General features: G+C 42.4%; 1 protein-coding gene across 9 annotated transcripts in view; it reads right to left on the reverse strand.

The window, feature by feature from the left end:
• Nucleotides 1-27,193, reverse strand: part of OXR1 (oxidation resistance 1) — a 556,965-nt gene that overhangs the window by 14,425 nt on the left and 515,347 nt on the right. For 6 of the 9 annotated variants that reach the window (XM_045003186.1, XM_045003185.1, XM_045003187.1 and 3 more), the window contains 2 exons: nucleotides 2,825-2,905; nucleotides 78-200 (listed from right to left, as the gene is read on the reverse strand). In XM_045003186.1, the coding sequence (XP_044859121.1) occupies nucleotides 78-200; nucleotides 2,825-2,905 (204 nt within the window). Of the gene's footprint in view, nucleotides 1-77; nucleotides 201-2,824; nucleotides 2,906-22,061; nucleotides 22,243-27,193 lie in introns of those variants that run through there. The other 3 variants (XM_045003190.1, XM_045003191.1, XM_045003193.1) reach the window with 3 other exon arrangements.

The raw sequence follows: 27,193 nt of genomic DNA on the forward strand, positions 1-27,193 counted from the left end.
CCTGTTACATGATGTTTAGGATACTTACAGAACACAAATAATATTGTTCTATCAACAGTTTTATTTGACAACCATACCTTTTCAATTTGGTCTGACTGCAACAATTCACTAGGATCGCTAAGATTTGGCCGAAATGCTTCAGGCTCCAGGTCTGTTTTGATATTTGTGGCCTGCTTTGGATTTATGTCTTCCCTTGTTATCTGCAAGGCAGGAGGAAATAAATAAGCACTCCAGAAGGTAGGCTAAGCATTCACAATTCTCTTACAGAGGAAGTATCATCTTCACTGCATTTAGGATTGTACTTAATTATTGGAATTTTGTATTACGTTTGTTATATTAGGCATTTGACATGGAGATCCCTGATTCTTGTGGTAAACCTATTAAATATTACAGTGAAATTATTGCTTGCACATGTACTCTAATATTTAGGAGAAGGTTTTTCACACACCTTCGTGTTCAGTGTTGAATATGGACTTTTAGAATTGACTACAATTAAAAGCCAAAGTACATGATCTCAATCACTGCGCAAAATGTACTGTTTTTCTAATAGTAATAAAAAGGTGTTTGAGTTATATACATTTTAAATGCAGAACGTTTATTTCAAGTGCTTTATGCTCATCGCTCAAAAGCTAGAGATTTTAATCAATACCCAAAGAAAATAAATTTTAAAGCAGTTATGAAGTGCAACTTTTCAAGCTCCTAATACACATTTAGAATATCTGAAAGCAGGCTTTGTAAGTGGGTATTAGTTGCTTAAAGAATTTGACTGGGACTCAGGAGCCGTGGGTTCTATTCCCAGCTCTGCCAGTGACCTACTTGGTGACCTCGGGCAAGTCACTGCCCTTCTGTGCCTCACTTTCCCCATCTGTAAAGTGTGACTAATGATATTGACCTCTTTTGTAAAGTGATTTGAGCTCTACTGATGAAAAGTGCTAAACAACAGCTAGGCGTCATTGTTATCCTAAGAGCTTGAGACAAAGCTCCCTGAAGTCATGGGAAAGAACCTTACGGACTTCACTGGATTTTTGACTGGCCCCTATGCATCCATCAGAAAATACTTGAAGTCAACATTTGCCAAAATATGGTTTAGCACATACATCTCCTATTCTAAATACAGGGAAAAAACTGCAGCGTTTCAGATACCAATTTGTGGCAGCTATTTCCAAATGCTAAGTTTTTAGATGGTGAACAGTTTTGACACAAAAAGACAACTTTCCAATTTATCAGATTCTATGTGAAACACCTTTTTCAACCAGTAAAAATCCAGAAGTTAAATAAATTCTAATAATCCATTAAACAGCTAAGAAAAATCAAATTTACTGCCTATCACAGGATACTTTTTATATGTTTAAAAATAATCTTATAAAATATGAAGGTAAGGAATATTTGTATAATAGCAACTTGATTACAATATTAACATTAATCCTTAAAATTGAGAAAATTTGCTTTATTTAGTCATTTTGAGGCTCAAGCTTTCCATAACTTAGCATTTATCTCAGACTAAAGGCATCTGTTAGCATATAATTTCACAAAGCATCAGCCAAGTATATATATTCAATATCACCTTCCAATTACAAATATTATTAAGTACTACTTATACAGCATATGCCATTTGGTCTCTTCAGTCCCAAATTTCACACTGTCAAGGGCACGTTTGAGTACAGATTCTACAAAACATAACTGCTGTTCAAGAGTACCATAAAATGTTTATATTCTATTTGGTTCTTTAATTTTTATTACACTACCACATGCAAAACATATGCTGTTTGTGTTGTTGATTTTACACAATTTTTACCACTCATAAGGCATTTGTAAGCAAGTTAACTTTCTTGTTAAAATCTAAAGCTCCTAAACGCATACTACAAAAAGTATTATAACATTATCACTGTCAACTAATATTTTGACAGCGTAACAGATCAATAAGACAGCACTTTGACTACCAAATTAAGCAGAGGCAGCAAACCCATGAAAGCATTTTTCTCTGTATAGCCTTTTGCAAAAGCTACTCAGAAACAAAATGAAAATCCAAACTTCCAACCATTTCATTAGCTAGATACTTAGAAACACATATTAAATTAAGATTTCGTGTTTTCAAAAAAGTTCTTAGATATGCTTTCATTAGTAAACTTGGCATAACGTACACATCAGTTCCAAAGCGTGCATATGCCAAAGTACATAGAGAAATACCTAAAGAGAATGCAAGAGTCAATTCAAGATTAATATCCGATAAATCTACAGAATTAGTTCTGAACTGCTGTTTTAGGGATTGGGAGTTCTAATTCCAGCTCCACTAAAGGGCAAAACACTTATCTACCTTATATGGAAGTTGTGAGGCTTAATATTTGCAAAAAAGTTCGAAATACTGGTAGGATCTTTTTATATAAGAATTTAAGACTTCAAATATACATACAGCTGAGTAAGTCCTTATTTAATTTTATAAACAGAGTTTACTTTTTGTAAACAAAGTCTCTTTTGCATTCTTTTTAGGAAAGCTTCTACCCAACTCAAACCACCATATCAGAACAGAAATTAAAACACAAGTCCTCATCACTCTGGAAACCATGTAGTAATGAGAACAAAGTTTCAAAGATGACAGAAAATTCCTCTGATTTTAAACTCTGAAATAATCGTTTTGTCACAGAGCTACAGCACTCTCTTTTATCAGTGTATAAACACATATCCAAGAGAAAGGAATTTTCTGCAGGGTTCTTCTAATGTTGTAGCCAAGACAAACCCACCGAATATGGGACTTGCCCTGATCAAGGCCACTACAGAGAAAGATGTTTTAGTCTCTGGAGAAGGGATTTAACTACGAAGAGGGCACCTTGAGGCGTCTGCAGAGCGTGCGCAGTTCTTCACTATTTAGAGCATCGATCCTGCGGTGATACTCAGCCACTGACACTACCTGAATATGGAGACAGGAAGAAAATAATTCCACTGATAGTTGGGGGGGGGGGGAAAAGGGGGTGGGGGTAAGAAAGAAAAATGGAGAAGTGTAATGGGGGGGAAGGATTTGCAATGACAACAAAATTAAAAATTAAAATGTTACAGACATTTGCATCTGCAAGGACTTGATGTTCATGTAGGATGTTTTTGACTTATGATGAGTAAATACAATGAAGATAGAATTTCATACACAAATTGCACCAAAGATCTGGCACATCTCAATGTCCTAATGTATGACTATAAAGTAAATCTGATACGACAGTCCATAAAATTATGCTGCTAAAATAACAAATAAATGTGCACAAGAAAACTTACTGCACAATGTGATAATGGTTTAAGCCCCTTATGGTATGTCACAAATACAGGTAAGCACTTAAGTTTGTCTTTTAGAATAGTAAAGCATAAGTTACTATTTAAAAAACTATAGTTTAAGTCAACCTTGTCCTAAGGAGAGGTTTAAAGCTGAAAAACTGAAGCCTAAATAGTACTAATCATTATTCCTTCACAAAAATCATGGGGATGTAGGGCTAGAAAAAATTACTATCAATTGATTTTTAATTCTAATTGACAGGCAAGTAGCTGTTAAGTTAAAGAATGCCAAGATGTTATATTACCTCTTAAGCCTTTTCCTCAGACATTGTGCATTTATTATACTCCATTCAGTACTTTCATTTTTTTCTTTTGATTCACTGCTTTCTTCCTTGTCATGCATATAGCACTGCTTCTTTTCCTACTGCATGTAACTTCATCTACCCTTTAAACTATAATTCATCATTCCTGTGAAGGTTCTGTCATGGTCCAAATGTCAACTATACTTTCTATACTATACTTGCATTAAAGACCACCTTCCATTCCATTTGTAGCTCACATGCTGACAGATCACCTCTCCTTTAGTTCCCTATTATCAAGCTATTCTGAGAAAAACATTTAACATACAATCTAGAAACTAAAAAAAAAGTACTATAAGTAAAAAGGCAGAAACCATCACCAACATTTTCCCTCTTGTGTACCAGAAGTCAGGTACTTAATATATGGCCTGATTTTCAGAAACGTTGAGTAGACATAATTCCCAGTGACTTCTATAGAACTGAATGGTACTCAGAAGTTCTGAAAAAAACATCAGGCAGTTTATTCAGGTACCTAGCTTAAACCACTCAAGCTGAAAAATGTTGGTCTCCATATTTAAACGTTTGTGCTAAGAAATACCTTGTGCAAATATAACAACATATCTCTTTGCAAGCCAGAGGTCTAAATTTTATAAAATATTTCAAAAACACAAGACTTACTGAAGGTCTAGGGGAGGGGTACCTTTGCCTTAAGAGACCTAGAGGTACTGTAGTTATTTGTTCACAATAGCAAACAGAATGTAAAGAAACATATTACTGTGCATTGAAAGGAGTCCAGTATAAATACAAATCAGTTTGTAGCAACAGAAACACAATACTACAAGGATGCCTCAACCACAGAGAAACGATTGCACAGGATACATCATGTTATCTTAACTGGTTAACCCTATTTAGTGTTGTTTTGTTATTTTATTTTTATTACTACTAAGAGGGCAGTGAATACAAACACCCCAACACAAAATGTATTTTCCAAAGTGTCCTGAGTGTTGAAGATTTCTCTCCAAGCATAGGTGCCCTATGCTCTTGTCTGAGGCAAGTGGTTAGAGGAAAGGCTGTAAGGGTTTTGATGACAAAGTAGTATCAGCAGCCAATTGCTTGTTCAAGTAAATACAACTGTGTACATATTTTAGAAGAACCATATAGGGCTAAGGGGCCAGAATCTTTGACAGTATGGATTTACGGTAAATTTAAAACTTTAGTTCATTGCAACTTGGAGGGTGGGAGATTCCAAGATTAGGGTAGGAGGAGGAAATTGAAATTGTACTGGCATTTTTTCTTCCAGCTATCAATCCAATTCTCTTGCTGAAACTCTATCCTCTCTCCCCTTCTTTGAGCCTTTTACTTTCCCACATTTATATCTCCTCTTCCTCACTTCATTTTTTGTTAGTGTCTCCACATCTTAGATTTCAACCTTTAATCCCTCTCCTTTCAGCATTTCCTTTTTTCTGGAGAGTGCATGAAACCTTCTCACACCCTAACCTCAAAAGGCCAAAAATCACAACAGTTATCCAGTTAAAGGGGATTTGATACTGTGTAAGCATGGAGAAGCAAAACCAAAAAAGACAGAGCCCAAATAAGATCATAACTTTGAGCAATAATTCAGAAACAATCTGGGTGAGACTGCCCCTCCTCCTTTAAAAAGAGGGAGAGATTGCAAATGCTGTTATAAACCTAGTTCCAAAGCTAAGCACCAAAGCACACAGTACTACTGTCCCCAATTCATCTTGAGGGCAGGCTACAGAAGGATTCAGACTTTTTTGGGGGGGGGAGGGGGGGGGAGAAGAGAGAAAGAAAAGAAAAAAAAACCTTACTGAACTGGATAGAAAGAACGCTAGTTTCCATCATCACTAGTGCAAAAAGTACACAGCCATAGCACAGTGTTAATTCATGCATTTGGGGCTGTGCCTAACAAACATAACACCCCACACTAAAAAAGTGTGTATAAATAGGATTTTTGCAACCCTTGCTTTTTTAGAGGCCTAGTAGTGGAGACAAAAAAAGGCCCTAAGTTTGAATTTGAAACTAAGAAAGGATGTTATTGAATTCTAGGCCAGTAAAGCTGGTTATTCATTAATTGTATTGTGGCAGCATCTAAAGGCCTTAGCCCCATTGTGCTAATAAGCACTGTGTGAATACAACTAAGATTTGGTCCCCGCCCTGAAGAGTTTAAGCAGAAGACTTCAGAGAACAGGTGGATACAACAAACAGATGGAAGGAGCACAATGTAAGCCAAATGGCAAGGTGTTCAATTTATATTTTTCAAACTGATATTTATAAAATGTCCGAATGTTCAGTTAGGCCAGGCTACCCTCAGAAAGCTTTGCTTTACTGGCTAAGTGCTCATAGCATGGCTGCACTTCATGCTGGCAAAAGGGCAATTCTGCCAATATAGCAAATTTCAGCTTCCCTGCCCACCAGCCCCAAAAGAAATAGTTTAGACCAATCTTTCAGAAGTGGTGTGGCAAGTTTTCATTTATTCACTCTAATTTAAGGTTTTGCGTGCCAGTCATACATTTTAACGTTTTTAGAAGGTCTCTTTCTATAAGATTATAATATATAACTAAACTATTGTTGTATGTAAAGTAAATAAGGTTTTAAAAATGTTTAAGAAGCTTCATTTAAAATTAAATTAAAATGCAGAGCCCTCTGAACTGGTGGCCAGAACCCGGGCAGTGTGAGTGCCACTAAAAATCAGCTCGTGTGCCGCCTTCGGCACACGTGCCACAGGTTGCCTACCCCTGGTTTATACCAACAAAAAAACACAGGTTTTGCCAGAATAGCTGTGTCTAAACTAGAGGCTTTTGCTGGCACAACTGTGTCAGCCACAAATCACATCGCTGACCAATACAGCTATGCCTGCAAGAGTCTGCAGGCTTAGACAAACTGTAAGAAGAGGGTTTTTTTGTTTTTAAATAGAAATGTTAAGGTATATTTGGCAAAAAGATAGAAACACTTGTCTGTATGGGATATTTTTCCTCTTGATAAAATGCACCTAAAAAGCTAGCAGTAGGTATTGCTGTATTCCCACGAAGTGGACACAGAACTGGAACATATCTTCCTTACTTAATTGGAAGGCACTCCAGAACTAGACTGTTCTTTTAAAAAATAAATCTGCCAATTTAATTACATTGCTCTTTCAATAGCATCACCCAGTGTACAGGTTTACGGGTCAAAAAAACAGAAGCTTTTGTATCCTCTGCACATGGTGATAGTGAGAGTAAGATAAAAGCAACCTGAGACAGTTACATATTGAGGGGACCATTGAAAGAATTAGGATGAACAATTTGCTCTAGACCACAGTGAAGTCATACAAACCTGATGTAAACAGTGTGCCTTTTTACTGGATGATATAAAAAAAAACCACTTTTTTCTTGCAGAGCCAGCTCCAACACAATCAGATCCACTTTTAGTTCTATAATATTTGGTTAAAAATTATCAAGCTTAAATTATGTTTGCATATCTGGAACTTTTCCCAATTAATTTGTTCATCTCATTCAAACTCTCATTAGAAACTGAACAACATTTTAAGACATTTCTAGAGGCTATAGCTGGCCTACAAAGAAAATAAAGGGAACATTCATGAACTGAACACTGTTGTGAAAGGATATTTACATCATTTGCAGTGAAGCAAATATGAACAGTGCCTTTTTCTGTGAGTTATTTTCAGTTTTCCCCTGAATATGTATTCCACCACAGGCCCAATATTGCAATCCTTAACACTTTCAATATTCATGAAACTTCTGATTCCAAAGGGAGCTTGCTGGGGAAATTAGTCTTTCTGCACTATAAATAAATTAATATTGTTTTATATATAATTAGGGCTGTCAAGCAATTAAAAAATTAATCACAATTAATCATGCAATTAATCACTGTTAATAATAGAATACCATTTATTTAAATATTTTTGGATGTTTTCTACATTTTCAAATATACTGATTTCAGTTACAACAGAATACAAAGTGTACAGTGCTCACTTTATATTTATTTTTGATTACAAGTATTTGCACTCTATAAAAAACAAAAGAAAAAAAAAGACAGTTACTTTTTCCGTAACTGGTGTTCTTCGAGATGCGTTGCTCATGTCTATTCCACAATAGGTGTGCGTGCTCGTCACGTGCACCGGTGCTGGAAGTTTTTCCCCAGCAGTACCGTAGAGGAGTGCCCTAGCGACCCCTGGGGTGGCGCATCTATAGTGCGGTATAAGCGGCGCTGCGCACTCTCCCCACCCTCAATTCCTTCTTGCCAGACAACTCCGACAGAGGGGAAGGAGGATGGGATGTGGAATAGACATGAGCAACACATCTCGAAGAACATCAGTTACGGAAAAGGTAACTTTTTTCTTCTTCGAGTGATTGCTCATTTGTATTCCACAATTGGTGATTCCAAGCTATATCTGTTGGAGATGGGAAGGAGTTCACAAACTCTTGTGACGGAGAACGGCCCTGCCGAACCCAGTGTCCTCCCTGGTCTGGGGAACGATCGTATAATACGAGGTGAATGTGCGAACCGAAGACCACGTGGCAGCCCTACAAATGTCCTGAATGGGACATGGGCCAAAAAGGCAGCCGACGAGGCCTGTGCCCTAGTCGAGTGCACCTTCACAACTGGCGACGGAGATATTCCTGCCAGGTCATAACAGGTACGGATGCACGAGGTGATTCAGTTGGAGAGCCGCTGAGTGGAGATTGGCCAACCTTTCATGCGCTCAGCCAAGGCGATGAACAGTTGCGAGAACTTTCTGAACGGCTTAGTCTGCTCCAGGTAAAAAGCCAGAGCCCATCTCACATCCAGCGTGTGGAGGTGGCGCTCCTCACTGGACGCATGGGGCTTGGGGCAGAGGACCGGCAGAAAAATGTCCTGACCAATGTGATAGGCAGAGACCACCTTCGGGAGGAACGATGGGTGTGGGCGGAGCTGGACCTTATCTTTATGAAGCACTGTGTACGGGAGCTTGGAGGTCAGGGCCCTGAGTTCCGAAACTTGCCTAGCCGACGTGATCGCAACCAGGAAGGCCACCTTCCACGAGAGGTGTGATCAGGAGCACGTTGCTAGCAGCTCGAATGGGGGCCCCGTGAGACAGGCCAACACCAGGTTTAGGTCCCACTGGGGGCCTAATATACAGGAAGAGACGATCCAACCCCTTAAGGAATCAGCCAGTCAGAGCATGGGAGAATACCATGTGGCCCTGCACCGGCGGATGGAAGGCCGATATGGCTGCCAGGTGCATTTTGACTGACGAGGATGCCAGGCCCTGGGCTCTAAGGTGAAGGAGGTAGTCCAGAATATGACAGATCACCCTGCTCGTCTGCCCATGTGGAAAACCGAGATCACTTCGCCAAGTAGGCATGGCATGTGGCGGGCCGCCTGCTTTCTAGGAGGATGCGCTGAACCCCTTCCGAGCACGTCATTTCCTCCCTATCTAACCACTGAGCAGCCATTCCCTGAGATGGAGTGCTGCTAGGCTGAGGTGGAGAAGGTGGCCCTGGTCCTGGGAGAGCAGGTCTGGGCAGGACGGCAACGGCCACAGCAGGGCGACCGCCAGGCCTATAAGGGTCCCGTACCAATGCTGCCTGGGCCATGCCGGGGCAATCAGAAGGACCTGGGCCTGCTCTGTCTTTATCTTTTCCAGGACCTTGCCAATGAGCAGGAACGGTGGAAAGGCACAGAGAAACTGGCCTGACCATGACAAGAGGAAGGCATCGAAGATAGCGCCCCCCTCAGCCCCTACTAGAGCAGAACCGGGGACAGTGACGGTTCTGCCGAGTTGCGAACACGTCTACCTGGGGAGTTCCTAACACTTGGAAAAGTCCGTGCACCACTTCTGGGTGGAGAGACCACTCATGCTGAGAGATGAGAAAGTTATTCACCTTGCAGTAACTGAAGTTCTTCGAGATGTGTGTCCCTGTGGGTGCTCCATTGTAAATGATGGTGCGTCCTGGCACCGTTGATCGGAGATTTTCGATAGCAGTGCCTGGTCGGGACGCATGCACTCAGTTGGTATCTCCCGTCTCGTTGGAATCTTCCTGAGCGCGTGCGTCCCGCACCCTCCTCAGTTCCTTCTCTACCGTGGAGAAATCATAGTAGTAGTAAATCCCAAAGTAGAGGGGAGGAGGGCGGGGAGTGGAGCACCCACAGGGGCACACATCTCAAAGAACTTCAGTTACTGCAAGGTGAGTAACTTTCTCTTCTTCTTCGAGTGCTGTCCCTGTGGAGTCGGGTGCTCCACTGTAGGTGAATGTGAAGCAGTACCCACTATGGTTGGTGGGATTTTGGAGATGTGTGAGGAACAAAGGTTTAAAGTACCATATGGCCGACTATGGTGTCTGCCGTGGTATCCCATGTGATAGCATAACGTTTGGCAAATGTGTGGTCAAATGTCCACATGACCCCCTTGCATATGTCTGTAACAGGTACACTGTGGAGGAAGGCAATGGATGTTGACATTGCTCTAGTAAAATGAGTCCTAACACCCTCTGGTGGTTGAACATTCTGGGTCTGATAGTAGGATCTGATGCAGGTGGAGATCCACTTGGAGAGTCTTTGCTTAGAGATAGCGTCACCCTTTGATCTCTTGGTAGTAGAAACAAAAGCCTAGGGGATTCACGAAATGGTTTAGTTCTGTCAAGATAGAATGCACGAGCCCGTCGGATGTCAAGCGTATGTGATGCAGCTTCCTGTGGAGTCATGTGAGGGTTGGGATGGAATACAGGTAAGTGTATTGACTGGTTAAGGTGGAAGGTAGACACCACCTTGGGGAGGAATTTGGGGCAGGTTTGTATGGTAAGCTTGCATTGAGAGAAAATGGTGTAGGGAGGGTAGGCCATCAGGGCACTTATTTCACCAACCCTTCTTGTTGATGTTATGGCAACCAAGAAAGCCACTTTCCTGGACATGTGGAGCAGGGTTGAAGTGGCCAGGGGCTTGAAAAGAGGTTTCATAAGAGCGCAGAGAACTAGGCTGAGACACCAGGAGGCTACTAGTGAATGAATCTCAGGGTAGAGATTTTGCAGGCCCGTGAGGAAGCATTTCATGGTGGGGCGTGTGAAAGTGAATAGCCGTCCAGAGTGTCATGGAAGGTGGTAAGGGCTGCGAGGCGTACTGTGATAAAATTGAGTGAAAACGTGTCCTGTTTTAGTTCGAAAAGATAGTCTAAGATGTCAGGGAGGGTTGCAGTCTGGGGTATTAGGCATCTATGGGAGCACCAGATGGAGAAGCATTTCCACTTTTGCAGGTAAGTCTTAAGAGTGGAGTCCTTTCTACTGAGCAGGAGGACATGTTGGACCTGTTCTGAGCAGGCTAATTTGTGGGATTGAAACCATGAAAGAACAACACCGTCAGATGGAGTTTCCAGAGCTGCGGATGAAGAAGCCAACAGCAGTTCTGGGAGAAGAGATATGGTCTGTCGGGGAGAGTACGGGGAGGACAGATGGACATGCGTAGCAGGTAAGGATATCATGTCTGCTTGGGCCAAGTTGGGGCAATAAGTATGACCCGGGCCTTGTACTCTGTGATGTTGCGTAGAACCCTGTGTATGAGTGGAATCAGTGGAAAAGCGTACATGAGGGAGATGTTCCAAGGAATGAGGTGCGTTTCCGAGTTCCGCTCTGGAGCAAAATAGATAGCATTTGCAGTTTTGAGGAGTGGCAAACAGGTCTATTGACGAAGTGCCCCACTGGGAGGAGAGCTGTTGGGGTATCGAGGGATGTAATTCACATTTGTGTTTCGCGGAGAAGTGTCTGCTGAGTGTGTCGGCGGTAGTGTTGTGACACGTGGGCAGGTAGGAAGCAGTGACTTACGTGATGATGTATGCATCAATTCCATAGTTTAATGGCCGTTGTGCATAGAGAGTGAGATTGTGCTCCTCCCTGCCTGACAGCTTGGAGTTCTAGGAGACTGATGTGCAGATGTGTCTCTGATAGGAACCAGTGGCCCCGTGCCTTGTGGTCGCCTAAGTGTGCTCCGCAATCTATCTGGGAAGTGACCGTGGTTATCATGAATACTGGGGAGTGTGGATGGAAGGGAACGTCCATGCATAGGTTCTCTGGTTTTGTCTACCAATGTAGGGAGGCCAATACATTCGGTGGTGGAGTCAGTGTTATGCAGAAACTATGTCTGCTGGGTTGGATGAATGTATATATGAAAATAGGCATCTTGTAGGGTGAGGGCTGTGAACCAGTCCCCTTGTGCAGTGCAGGTATTATTGTGCCCAATGTGACCATCTTGAATTTTTGTACCTGTACAAACTTGTTCAGTTGGTGTCATCCAATATAGGCCTCCACTCCCCATCTTTCTTTTGGGAGTAGAATCCTTTTCCCCAATGTTGTGTCAGCACATGTTCGACTGCATCTAGGTGGAGAAGATGAGCCACCTCCACGCAGAGAAGGTGCTCGTGAGAGGGGTCCCTAAGAGGGACAGGGAAGGAGAAAGGGTGGGCGGGGAAAATAGGAAAGGGATGGAGTAACCTGACTCAGCTATTTCCAGGACCCAGTGGTCCTGCATGACCTGTTGCCAGACATCATGGAAAGTCTGGAGGCAGTAGCCAAATGGGCAAATAGGCGGTGGAGTCAAGGGGTGGTTGCATATACTCCTGACCAGCACTTCAAAATTGTTTGTTACCCAATGTGGGAAGTAGTTGGTTGTGCCTGGTTTTGCCTGTGTCTAGGAAGTCTGTTGTGGTTTTTCCCAGTGTCATACAGTCTGGACTAGGGTCGGTGATATTGTTTTGCGCTGGGCCTTTGGTAAGGTTGATACCATTGTCTCCTGGTGAGGGACAGGTATGTGCCCAATGTGCGCAAAGTGGCTCTAGAGTCTTTCACAGTGTGAAAGATTTCTTTTGGGGGGGTGGGGGGGAGAGAAGAGGTTATCTTTGTTAAAGGGGAGACTCTCCACTTTGGACTGCAAATCTTTGGGGATGCCGGATGCTGAGAGCCAAGAAGACCAGCACATCACCACTGCAGTGGTGCAGGCTGCTGGGTCAGTTATGTCCATGGATGCTTGTAGTGCCATGCTAGACACTAATTGATCGTCAACGAGGACTAACTGGAAGTCTGCTCTCCTGTCCTCCGGTATATGGGAGGCAAATCAAAGAGCCTGTTGTAGTTGTCATGGTCATAGCTTGCAAGGAGGGTAGAATAAATTTGCAATTCTAAATTGCAAAGTAGATGAGTATAAACCTTGAGGTCCAGGAGGTCAAGACGTTTGAAGTCCTTGTCCTGCTTAGTGGGCCGGTAGTGTGGCTGCTTTGTTCTGTGTGTTGCTGCATCAACCACAATAGAATTGGGTTGTGGGTGGGAAAATAAGAAATCAATGTCCCTCGCAGGGAACATAAGAACGGCCGTACTGGGTCAGACCAAAGGTCGATCCAGCCCAGTATTCTGTCTACCGACAGTGGCCAATACCAGGTGCCCCAAAGGGAGTGAACTTAACAGGTAATGATCAAGTGATCTCTCTCCTGCCATTCATCATCACCCTCTGAGAAACAGAGGCTAGGGACACCATTCCTTACCCATCCTGGCTAATAGTCATTAATGAACTTAACCTCCATGAATTTATCCAGTTCTCTTTTAAACCCTGTTATAGTCCTAGCCTTCACAACCTCCTCAGGCAAGGAGTTCCACAAGTTGACTGTGCGCTGTGTGAAGAACTTCCTTTTATTTGTTTTAAACCTGCTGCCCATGGACTTGTCGGCTCTGAAGTTTTACACTGTTTTGTTTTTGAGTGCAGTTATGTAAAAAAAAATTGTAAGTTGTACTTTCACGACAAAGATTGCATTACAGTACTTGTTTGAGGTGTACTGAAAAATACAATTTCTTTTGTTTATCATTTTTACAGTGTAAATAGTTGTAATAAAAATAATATACACTTATTTCAAAATTACAATAATACAATATATATGAAAAAGTAGAGAAACATCCGATTTAATAAATTTCAATTGGTATTCTATTAACAGTGCAATTAAAACTGATTAATCGAGATTAATATTTTAATTGTGATTAATCGACAGCCCTATGTAATACATATTTATATATTATAAAATATAGATATGTATAATAAGACATATCATATTTTCATAAGATATGCATTTGCAAATCATTTTGAAAAGAACAGCCAAGATCTAAGACCAAGTGCTCTCTCGTTTGATTTATTTTTTTCCTCCTTCCTTACAGATATAGACAGCTTTGATTTAGCAAAGTACTTAAACACCTGAGTAATGATTCCACTGTAGTCAAAGGAACCCCTCTGTGTGCTTAAGAAGTTAAGACATCTGCTTAAATACTCTTTGTTGTATATGCTTAAGTAGTATGGTAAGAGGGTGGGCCAATTAAGGCAAATTATCCTTTTGTAACGTTGTGCTGTATCACACACTTTTAGGGCAATGTTGTATAAGACTCAGGAGACTCTTAAGAGAACAGGAAACATGAATGTTAAATTACTAAAATGCAAACTATGCTGCTGCGAGAGAAATTTCCTTCTCGGGTTGTACTGCACACTGGGGCTATGCCTACATTACCACTTATGCCAGTAGTTGCTTAGAGGTGTGAATAAGCCACCCCCTGAGTGCCGAAAGTTACACTGACCTAAGCTACCACTGCTTGGTGGAGGTGGATTAATTAAGTTGATGGGAGAGCTCTCTCATCGGCTTATAGCTGCTACACTAGAGAGCTTACAGCGGTGCAGCAGCATTGGCGCAGTTGAGCCGCTGTAACCTCTCAAGTGTAGCCGTAGCCTTAGAGAGGCAATTCTGGTATTCTGTTAAAAAAGAGCAGATTCAGGCCTTCCAACAATGTCTCATCTCTGGAGGGCAGTTACCTCAGAAGCGCTGCAGTTAATTGACTGCTAAAAATCTCCACCTCTGTAAATTACTCTCAAAGCAGCACTGCTCTAAACAGTACATAAGTGTGCCCATCTTCAAGTGATTCATTCATGAACAGGTCAACTATCTTAGCCTGTCTACACTATGCAGCTATGGCCTTTTACAGTAGACATTAGGTATGGCAATACAAGGGCGTTTTCCATCTCTGTAGTAAATCCACCCCCCTTGAGAGGTGGTAGCTAGATTTACAGAAGAATTCTTCCATCAACCTACTGGTGTATATACTAGGGCTTAGGTTCGCTTAACTATAGGTCTCAGTTTGTGGTATAGCCCATGACTTACTTATCGCACTCCACTTTCACAGTTCATCCACACTCCCTATTCTAATATTGCATCAAAAAAGCAAAACAAACAAGAACTCCACCAGGCTTCTCGAGTAACCTAAGAATACCTTACTATACCCATAAATCATTGCAGTCCCATCTAACTGATTTTCAGGAATTTTTGACGGTTTTCTCCTAGAGTAACAAGGGGAAAAAATTTCCCCCCTTGCCTTCAGACACGCAAGTTACTACACAATAATAGCATATATACTACAAAATCTGCTGTACAAATTTCGGTTACACAATTAAATTGGATAGTTCCATTGATAGTTTTGCAAAAGAGACGTGTAGTGGTATTTTAAAGATAAAGTATATGTAGACATCCAACCCTTGGTTTTTCTGCAAGTGTCTGCAGATGACACTCTCCTGTGCTCTCCTCCTTAATGTCTTAATGTTGTATAAGGGCCAGTTTTATTTTTAGATCTGGAGTCAGACCACAGAAGACGCATAAAAAAAAAAGATTTACTTTTAGGGCTGCTACACTTTTGTTAGTGAAAATTAACAGCTTAATCCTGAATGGTGCCAGAATGCTCAGCACCAATCCAACAGAGCATTTACTTGGTTAGTATTTAGTATTTGTGTGAGACTGAAGTCAACAGGATTACACATATTTATGTGCTCTGCAGGATGAGGGCTCAGGACCTTTTGGAATCAAGCCTTTTATAATGTTGGCTTTATTTTACACAAAATTTGGTTTTTGTGAAGCCATCAGAAATATTAAAATTACATAAATTTAAAATAAAATGCTACTATAGAGGGACGATTGAGTCAGTTGACAGATGCAATGGTACCAAAAACATATTAGTGATTCTTGAGGGAATCTTCAAGAATTGTTGGTACCACAACTGCTTGCGCACAATACTATAAGCTACTGCTTCTCCTTCCACATTAAGTGCTGGGAAAGGATGTTTTCTAGGAATTTTGCCATTTTGTACAGAAATGCAGGATTAGCATGAGTGCTAATGAGTGAGATCACCACACTACTAAAAGAAGTTTATTGGAAGAAAATTAGCTAATAGAGGGGGAAAGAGCCAAAATGAAAAGATTAACTCATGGATACAAAGCAACTATTGCCAGTAGACCACCATCTGCCTTCTTTACACAACACTTAAGACACTACAATAGTTACCTCTGATTCATTCATTTCCCATGAATCTTAATTTATTCTCCGGAAGTTACAGATTGTTTGCTACTGTATCCAGTTAAGATTTGTCCAGTAAACGGGTGAGTAACACAAGAGAGCAAAAAACTTATAGACTCATAGACTTTAAGGTCAGAAGGGACCATTATGATCATCTAGTGTGACCTCCTGCACAATGCACGCCACAGAATCCCACCCATCCACTTCTATAACAAACCCCTAGCCTATGTCTGAGTTATCGAAGTCCCCAAATTGCAGTTTGAAGACCTCAAGCTGCAGAGAATCCTCCAGAAAGTGACCCGTGCCCCATGCTGCAGAGGAAGGAGAAAAACCTCCAGGGCCTCTGCCAATCTGAAGGACAAACTGCATGTTTACCATGCTGGTGTTTATACCATTGTGGCACTCTGTACCTCAAAACACCACCGTGGAGCCCCCATATTCACCACTGTTATATAATTATTGTATGTTTGTATAAAGTATGCCCGTTGTGAGATATCATTCTGAAAGTCTTGAACTGTTGAACATTAACATCCTGTAATGTGCTATCATTGTAGGTGAAGTTATGAAGATTTGCTACGTGCGTGTTACTGAAATATGTTGTAATGTTGGGAACACCCGCAACCAGCCCTTCAGGTACAACAATAGAGTAGCCAGATGTGCTGATGGTCCATTAAAGAGAATCAACTATTCCAGGAACTGTATACAATGAAGACTTCTCAGAGAGCACATAGACAATAGAGATGCTTGACCAATGGGGGCAGACCTCCCTCGTCACAAGTATAGATCTTTCCAGCAAGCTGGAAGAAACTATAAAGAGGGGTAGTCACATCATGACTCGGCCTCAATCTCCCCACAACTCAACACCTGAAACAAATATCTAGAGGACAAAAGACTTTAAACTGGGGAGGATGGTCCCAGGTTGGAAGAGAGTTCCAGCCTGTGTTTTGCAGATTTATGACCCGTTTGTACCATTTATCAGGGTGAGACACTGCTTGATTCAAATCCTGCTTAGTTTATAGAACTCAGATTGCGAATTTAATTTTATTTTTAGGTAACCAACTTTGATCTCTATGCTTAGTACTTACAGTCACTTAAAATCTATCTTTTTGTAGTTAATAAATCTGTTTTATATTTCAGCTAAAACAGTGTGTTTTGGTTAAAGTGCTTGGGAAATCTCAGCTCAGGTTGCAAAGACTAGTTATGTCCTCTCCACACCGAGGGAGCGCAAGACTGAGTAATGAACTTATACTGATCAGCTTCTGACCAGGGCAAGAGGGTACAGTTCTGGGGTGGAAGGCTGGGGAGCCTCTCTATAGTTGGTTCATGAGTGGCTGAGAGAAGCATTCATGTAACTCAGATGGGGTCCCCCTTCCTGGGGATGTCTGTGTATGTGCAGTACCTGCCAGAGTTTTGTAGCTTGACACAGCATCACAGTGTGAGAGGGATATCTCAGGTTGGTGGGACAGAGGGCTCAGCAGTCCCACAGTTCAGGTTGCACCCCAAGAAAAGTATACATGGTTGTGATAGGTTATCTAGGAGAAAAGTATACCTGAATATAACAGAAAAGGAAAGTGACTGCAGAGAGTCAAAATCCATGATCTAATTCCAGTAAGATTTAAAAGATACTGTCTTTTCTGAAATGTGGTATTTGTAGAAAATGTTAAGTTTATTTATAAAAGAAGTCAAGGACATTTTCAGAAAGCCTTGGAGGAGAAATTACCAGTAACACTAGTTAGTACTGCAACAACATTTTCAATCTTTGATCCTGTAATGATTTAGGGGTTCTGTCTGTACCACTTCGGAACTGTGGATGATTTTATTTAATTGTATCATGGAATTACTGTGTCATGGAAAGCCTATATGTATGTGGATACACCAGGAGTTAACAGGGTTGTGTTATGTCTCTGCCAGGCCAAAGAATGGTAGGTGATCAGCACTCAATGATCTTCTATTCAAAGTAAAATATCTTGGGACAACGCATATATTCTAGCTGAGAGGACACTTCCTAGTGTTGTCGGAAGGGAGGGCAGTTTGGGAGCAGTGGAAAGTTACCAAAAGAAGCAGATAACCCCAACAAGGGTCTACGAAGGGACTCAAGAGGGGGATTTTAGGGGTCAGAGCCATTTAGCAGCAGATTAAGAAGAGGGGAGCTGCAGCAGGGCATGGAGGATCCTGCCTGCCTCATGGAAAACACATGATCCTCTAAGGGCTTCCAAGTGAAGGGTAAGCTAGTGAGGGACATTGTGGTTTCAATATCTGGTAAGATATGCACTCTCCTATGCTTTACATGATTAAGCACAAGAGAGCATAAAAGTGTTAGTGCTAAGTGTGTGCACGTGATGACTGCTTCACAACTGCTGCATGACCTCGAGAGTGTCAGACTGTAAACCAGAAGCCTCACATCTTTGGGGTAGAGTTGTGGGAGAGAGATGTGTTTACATACCCCAGAATCTGAAGAGTCAACATTATGTTTGGAAGGTTCCAACACTTGAAGGGGGATGCGCCAGATAGGTCTGAACTCTGCATGTGTGCCTAGGGACCCTGAGATTAGAGTTCAGCCATGCCTGACCATCTACACTGTTACTCGACCCTATGCTGCCAGTGGGAGTGGGGGTGTATGGGGGGGAATACCCATATACATACTCTCAATATTGCTGAAAGAAGTGTGCAGTGTAGATTAACCTTGAGCTGGAGGTTAGATAAAATGTCATGTACAGATTACTTTCCTAAATAATTCAGGGCAAAGCCGAAAGCACAGAAGATATACCTAAATGTTAAAATTACTTATTTGCTCGTAACTTAATATACTAAAAGGTACACAAACAGCAACTACCATTAGTTTAGGATTCTTGACTTGTTAGTTGGATTACCATATTTTGTAAATCTCACCTATGAAAATACAGAAATCTCTAAAGCTATTTCCACATTTTATAACAAGTTCTTACTGAGAATATACCACTACTCTCCCGCCTCTCCCCCCATCCCAAGTCAGGCATTAAACTAACATGCTGATTTTTTCAAGCTGGATTGCATAGAAACTCTGCAAAGAATTCCAGCTATGCAAAGCACTCCAACTAAAAAGACCACACCCACTGTTTGTTCTGTTGTATTGACTCAGACCTTTACACAAAGTACTTTGGGGGAGTGAGTAGTTTTATACATTTTACCCATGCTAACACTATTAACATCTTCTACTATGTTATAATACCACAGGAATAAAAAGAGAAAACAAAGGAGAAGTTGCATCTAAATTTGCTGTAAAAAGTAGGAGGCTGATGTTTTCTGTTTTTCTGAAATATTGACATAATGCTTTTGTTCACATCCAGGGGCAAAAAGACCTAGCTAAGGTGCTCAATCTCTCTTGAAACAAGAACTGATAGGCTGGCAAGATTTCACCTCCAATTCAGATCCATCATAATTGCCACAGTAACATTTCAGGTAAATAACCTTAGGTAGTTTTAAGCTGCATCATGCAGATGCTTGAAAGTCATATCCAACAAGAAAGTAAGACTACTCTATTTAGGTTCTTGTACTATTATAATCATTTTGGAAATCTATAATATTTAAGTTAGCCCATGTCAGCTGAGCTTTCATCACAGTTCCACAAGAACATTAACGAAACTACAAGAATTTTTGGTATCTGTTTAGGCACTGCCACTATTTCTGTGAACTTCCCAATTTCCTTCTGTATTGTACAGTATGAAGAGCTTGATGCTCTGTTCCATGCTCCTTTTTTCTACAATAGTCATATCTCACTTCATGCTGCTTCACTGGAGAAAACAATCCACACCTCAGTCTCCCCAGACCAAAAAGACCATCCTCAGAAATATTTCTACTGGTCTGTGAAAGCTATTATCCTTCCTCAGCTTGACCACCCCCACCTTGATTCATTTTTATATAATAAAAGAAAGCTGCTCTTTTGATGTGTTTTCCCTTTCCACGTATAAATAAAAGTGAGGGTGGCCAAACCAAAAGAATACATCTCAGAGCAACTCAATTTTCCTTAGAACTGAAGTCAGATATTGGCTGAGCCACAGAGTTGGTCTTCAAGTATGATGTGCTCACAACACTGAATAGTATTTTTTCTAAATAGGGTGGTCTTGAACTTAAAAAAAACAAACAAACAAAAAATTTTGAATGGTGATCTCCAAAATATAGGATATACAATGGTGGCAGGGTGGACAACTTCCAGAGACCCCCTGCTGGAGGCCTCATGGTCCTGCATGACCGTCCCAGAACAGAGCATCGAGCAGTCCTCCAGGCAGCCTAGAGTGGCCGCAGAAGAGCGGACAGTCAAAGGAGCTGTTGGAGCGATCCGTAAGGGGCCAGAAGGGCCAGATAAAAGGCAAGCAGCAGAGCAGAGCCTTCGTTTGCTGTGTGGAGCTTGACTAGGGAGCATGGGGTGCCTGGCTGGCTAGAAAACAGCAGGACTGTGCATAGCTCACTGCAGAGAGCTCACCAAACAGAACTGAGCCCAGCAAAGGCCACCAAAGACCAGGTGCCCAGCTGGCTGGATAGACTAGCTGCAGAGCCATTGAAAGGTCAGTACGGGCAGGCTGAGCCCAGGGGACTGAGCACAAAACCTGGCCAGACCAGATGAGGGTACTGAGATGGGCCCTGCTGGTCTGGTAGCTGACTGAGCCTAGGGAGGGCTGCTGAAAAGGACACCAGTTGAGGTACCAAGATGGGTCCTGGCTAGGTGGTTGAAGAAGGCAGTGCCTCTGGGAAGAAGCCTAAGAGCCATGGCCCCAAGAACTTGGAACTTTATACCCCAGAAGGGGGGAAGGCGTGTGTGACTTGGCCGGAGGGCTGAGCTGCTGAAGACCAGCTGAGAGAACTAGAGGGTGCTTGCGAGAGGCAGGTGCCACCCTGATGGAAGACCAAAAAAAAAAAAAAAGCAGGCTCACACCTAAGAGAGAAAGGAGGACATCCATGAGAGGCATGTGTGCCCCCATGATAAGAACTGCATTTGCAGGCACTATCGGACAGAGAAAAGGGGGCAAGCACGAGAGGCAGGTTCTGATCGCGTTACAGCAGTATAGAAACTGACCCTTTAAAAAAACTGATAAAGGATATTTTGATAGACTTCACATTTCTCCAGAACTTCCACAGATCATCTTGTGATAATGTTCACTCTTTTTTTTTTTTTTGAGACACACTAAACTAAGCTTTTCATATCACGATTCTCCTCTATTGCAAAATAGAGATTTATGACTTCAAACACATTTAAAAGCACACCTTTACAAATCAAGTCCTTGTCATATTGTACAAACTAATTTCACACTCATTTGTTTACAGCCTGATTAGAAATTAACAGAAGGTAGGTAAAAAAGTTATAAGCACATATCAGAAAACGAGAAGCAACACCACAGTGGTACGAGTCACAAGTCTTTCTCCATCAGGGAGCTTGTTATAACTGGAGTTGGACTGAAACACTCTAATAATGCAAACAATTCTACAGCACTGAACTCAATCTCTCGAAGGTATTACCATTTTTGGAAATCTCATTGAGAATATTTTCCCCGCAGTGTTCCACTATGCCTTTTAAAGCTTTATAAGCAAAGAAGAGAGATTTTCGTCACTGTATTTTCTTAAATATAGCAGAAGAAAAAGCATAGAAAGTTCACTATTAATTGTTAAAACCATCCTGGGAGTCTACAGAGATTTAGAAATTCTCTGTACTTAGTATTCATGCACCTTTTATAGTAACTTCTGGAAAGATATAAAATAAAGTAGAAATTCAGATATTTTAAGATGCCTATTAAAACCGGTTATTTAACACTATTTATCCACAAGACAAATTCAGTTTGTTAAAATAAAATAAGAAAACAAAATGTGCTACTGGAGCTATTGGAAAGCTCTTAGATAACAAAATGTTAAATATTTTACAAAACCTAAAACAGATTTTACTGTATGTAATGCTAATCAAATAATTAAAAAGCTTCAGCCATAAGCAGTTAACTGAATGCAGTAGTCCAGTTTAGTCTGACAGCATATATAAAACATGACCTCCCCCCAAAATATCTCAAATTTATCATCCTGTAAACAAATTCTAAATTTAAAATTTCCAAAAATTGTAGCTTAGACTGTGCATCACACCATCACAAGAATGCCAGGAATAATAGAAATGAAAATACTTCACTAAAAATTACCAGAGTGTATTTATGATTAATTGCTTGGTGTTTTCTTCCCTTCTTGCCATACCAGAGACGAGACATCTCCTTTCCAAAATAAAATGTAAAACTAAAAATCACATAAGGACTGTTTCAAAGCATTCTCTCTACCTGCTATCAATTCCAGGCATAGACAGAGCCCCACTATGGTGACAGAAGAGCTTGCTAGATACACACACTTGATTGACAGGGGGAAGAACTAATCAGTAAATGCTATCTACCACTGGAGTGCATCCTGAGTGGCGGAAGTTCAAGGGAGGAAAGATTTCCTATGTTCAAGAGTGGTTGCAGCGTACTGATTGTTGAAAAGGCTAAATAACTTAAAGAGACAGAACAATTTTGGTTTTCTCAAGAGCAAAACTAAAATATAGAAATCAAGGCTGCTGATAAGAACATTTCAAAATACTAATTTATACTGCAGCAAAATGCATTTCTGTCTATACAGGACAGGGATTTTTCCCAGCTTCATTATCTTTAACAGAATTTTTGCAGTGAATTTTAAACTGCAGTAGCTTTATAAACTCCCTGTAACAAAAACAAATGTTGGAATAATTAAAGTTATTACTTGGTCCCAGAGCTTGTATAGAAAGGATACCGTTAAGAAGATCTTTTTTTTTTAAGATCAGAAACTTTTCAGTAAATCATTTCAGCCACGCACATTTTCTGTTTGGTAAAGCACATTAACAGCAACGCAAACCTGAATTTTATGCATATAAAAACTGATCTTACCAAATTCTAAACTGATTTTGAGAAAACGTAACAGGAGGACCATGTCTGATCTTGAAGGAAAAATTTAACTGTCAAATCCTAGCCATACTGAAGTCAATGGAATTCTTCCCATTGACTTCAATAGAGCCAGGATTAAATCCCACATATAAAATCCTGGCACTTCTGAAGTGTGTAAGTGTGCGTGTGTGTGTGTGTGCGTGAGAGAGAGAGAGAGAGAGAATGACACTGTTCTGAACAAACTCAAATATGAAACTGCAGAATAACTGTAGTAAGTAACCTAACCCTGAAACAATCCTCTGTAACAGATGACTGGAAGGGAGTGAGCATAACTCCAATTTTTAAAAAGGGTTTGAGAGGCGATCCTGGCAATTACAGGATGGTCAGTGAGCCTAACTACAATACCAGGCAAATTGGCTGAATCTACAGTAAAGAACAGAATTATCATATTTGTTGGGGAAGATTTTATTTTGTAAAGCAAAGTTATGCCTTACCAATTTATTAGAATTCTTTGAGGAAGTCAAAAAGCATGCAGATATGGGTGATCCAGTCGATATAGTGTATTTGGATTTTTAGGAAGCCTTTGACAAGGTCCCTCACCTAAGGCTGTTAAGGAAACTAAGTATTCAAGGGATAATAAGGAAGGTTCTCTCTTGAATCAGTAACCGGTTAAAAGAGGGGAAACAAAGGGTAGGAATAAGTGGTCAGTTTCCCCAGAAACCTGTAATGGGACCTGTGCTATTCAGCATATTCATTAATTATCTGGGACCATTCTTTTGTTCTGTATTTGTACTGTGCCTAGCACAATAAAGTCTTGATCCATGACTAGGGCTTCTAAGTGATAGGGTAATACAAATAAACAAGTTAGCGAGGGAGGGACCTTACACCATTTAAGTTTACAGGATGGAAGATTTAGTTTAGGAAGTTTTTGGCTATTGTGCTACCAAAAGGTAACCTTCTTAATGTGAACTGATAGCCAACTATTGAAATGTCATCTTCCCAAGTCTGCAAACAGACTGCTCTGATTACTCCTGGGGGAATTCTGAGCCACTGCACATGCGCAGAATTCATGTCCCCCACAGATTTCTTTGCTTCCACGCAGAAAAATGACTTTCTGACAGGGAAGCAAAGGGAAGCTGTAAGAGCAGTCATGTACCACTCCCTACCTATGCAGGTATATCATTTCCGGCACCTGGAGCAGCTGGTGGAGAGGTAAATCATCAGAGTGCAGGGGACACCCCTACCCTGAGCCAGGATCAGCTGCTAGTCCTGGCTGGGCTGGAGGCAGGTGAGGATGGGACTTCCTCTTCCCCTGCAAGGAGTGGCTGGGGATGTGTCAGACCCTCCCAGAAATCTCCCCCAGCTGCAAGAAGCTCAGCATCCTTCCCTGCTTCCTGCCCTCCATACTCAAAAAATCATCCCACTGAATCTCAATCCCTGCATCTGGAGCCCCCCTGAACCCAGACCTCCTGCCTCCAGACCCCCATGCCTGCACCCAGATGACCCCACACTGAGCTCCCTGAACTCAAACCCCTATCCTGATGAGCTGCATCCCTGAGCCTCCACATCCAGATCCCCACACCACTGACCCCCAACTAGCTGCACCCAGACCCCCACCCCTCCAAGTCCCACTTCCTCAGCACCTTTGCTGAGACCCCTATACCCAGACCCCTCAGTTGTGTCCCAACCACTTTCACCTGGAAGCCCCTCCAGAGTCCCATTGCCCCTGGAAACCATCCCCCCCAAATGAGACTCTGTGCATCCAAAACCTTCACTGAGCTGCCTGAACCCAGATTGTCCCACACAGAATCATCTCACCACACACCTGGATCCTCCCACACCAAGTCCCTCCACATTTGGATCCTGCCTGGTTGAGCTTGCCTGCCCCACACCTAGTGAGTCTGGCACAGAGGGGCAGGGCCCCACGGTGTTTCTGGGGCAAGCCCAGGCCTTATGCTATATCAGAGTTGGATGCAGCCTCACCACTGAGTCTGTGTCCTGGGGGTGGAGAGGCTACAGGCTGATCTACCACCTTCGTACAGCCAGTGACCTGTGCAGAAAACATGCAGCCAGGTACAGCAGAGAAAGCAGTTCAAAAGGTGGCCCCCTTAGCACCAGGAGAGCACCAGATTCAGGTCTTAAGCCAGGATAGGCTGTCATACAGGAGGGTATAGTCTGTTGAGACCTTTAAGAAAATGGCCTACTATCAGGTTGGCAAAGACCGACTGGCCCTCCACATCTGGATGGAAGGTGTAAATAGCAGCCGAGTGTACCTTTACTTAAGACATAGAAAGCCCTTGCCACTTTAGGTAGAGGAGGTAGTCCAATATCATAGGTATGGATGAGAGTGTTGGAGAGGGGAGATATTGTGAATCTTTTCCATTTGGCCAGGTAGGTAGCCCTTGTGGAGGGTTTCCTACTGTCAAGGAGGACTTCCCTTACTGGACCCCAACAGGTGAACTCCATTGGGTTCAGCCATGGAGCTTCCAGGCTGTGAGGTGGACATTCAAGGTTTGGGTGCTGGAGGTGGCCGTGACCCAGGGTTATCAGGTCCGGGAGCAGCGATAAGATGATTGGGTTTTCCATGGACATTTCCGGGAGAGAGACGTGTACCTATGCTGTCGGGGCCAGGGTGGGGCTATCAATATCACCAAGGCTTTGTATCTTCGAACCTTGAGCAGTACCTTGTGAATGAGAGGCATGGGTGGAAATGTGTACAGAAGGTGTCCCTGCCAGAGAAGGAGGAACACATCCATGATGGAGCCCGGGCTGTGATTCAGGTAGGAGCAGAACTAAACACATTTTCTGTCGTGTCGCGTGGCGAACAGATCTATCTGGGGAACCCCCCCACTGTTGAAAGATGGTATTCTCGACATCTGGGTGGATGGACGACTTGTGGCTTTGAAAGGACCTGCCTGCCAACTCGTTCTGGAGGCATCAGACCTTCCCAGAATTCAGGTGTATTGAGTGAGCTCTGCAGAAGTCCCACAGTTTGAGGACTTCCTGCCACAAGGGAGAGGAGGATGCACCCCCATCTGTTTATATAAAACATCGCTGTTGTATTGCCCATCATGACCGATACCCATTTCCCTTCCAAGTGGGCTTGGAGTGTCTGGCAGGCTAGACGGACTGCTCTCAGCTTTTTGACGTTGATGTGAAGTGACTAGAAGCCCTGAGTCTTGAGGTCTCCCAGGTGCGCACTCCTCCCCAATACTGATGTGTCTGTCACCAGCGAGAAGACTGGCTGTGGTCTGGCAAAGGGGACACCTGCACACACCATTTGCAGGTTGAGCCACCATAGGAGGAACTCAAGAACCAGTGAAGCTAGAGTGACAATTTTGTCTAGACCATCCCGAACAGGACGATACACCAAAGCTAGCCATGCCTGAAGAGGTCGGAGTCTCAATATGGGGTGCTGAACTACGCAGGTACAAGCTGCCATGTGTCCCAGAAACTTTAGGCAACTCCTTGCTGTAATGGCAGGGAACTGCCTGAGACTTTGTATGTCATCACACAGAGACTGGAAATGCAACTCCGGGAGCTACGCCCTTGTCTGTGTAGAGTCCAGTACCACCCCTATGAACTCTATCTGCTGAACGGGAGATAGGGTTGACTTCTGTACAATCAATAGAAGGCCCAGATAGTCAAAAGTAGCCCTTATGAAGATCACTTGCACTGCCACTTGAAATATTAAGGTAAGTGTTCTTCAAGTCAAGGGCAGATACCAGTCCCCCAGATCCAAGAAAGGGATAATGGAGGCCAAAGAGACCATGCCGAACTTCAGTTTCTATATGAACTTGTTGATGTCTCACAGGTCTAGGAGGGGTCTGAGGCCACCTTTGACTTTCGGTATTAGGAAATACCGGGTATAAAACCCCTTGCCCTTCAGCTCCTGAGGAACCTCTTCCACTGCCCCCACCATTAGGAGCATGTGCACCTCCTGCAGTTGCTCATAAGAAGGGTCCCTTAAGAGGGACAGGGAAGGGGGGGTGGAAAGGGGAGGTGAACTGGAGGGAGTATCCTCCTTCTACCATGTGGAGTACCCAGCAATCTGATGTAATTTGGGTGCACACAGGGTAGAAATGGGATAGTCAGCATGAGAAGGTAAAGGAGGATGGATTCAGAGTTCCGACTGGTGCATCGCCTCGGGCATACCATCAAAAGTTTTGCTTTTGGCCTGAGGACTGCTTCGCTGCCCAGAGCCGATGAGGGGGAGAGGCCTCCTTCTATTGTTCCTATTATGCTTCCTAGAAAAATCCTACTTGTTCTAGGGTGTTAGAAATGAGGCAGGGACTGCGGCCTGAAGTGCCCCGGCTGAGTAGCTGGAGTGTGCAGCCCAAGGGACTTGAGGGTGGCCCTTGAGTCTTTGAGGCTATGAAATCGTG

This window comes from Mauremys mutica, chromosome 2 (assembly GCF_020497125.1).
Source record: "Mauremys mutica isolate MM-2020 ecotype Southern chromosome 2, ASM2049712v1, whole genome shotgun sequence".
NCBI classification, from domain to species: domain Eukaryota; kingdom Metazoa; phylum Chordata; order Testudines; family Geoemydidae; genus Mauremys; species Mauremys mutica.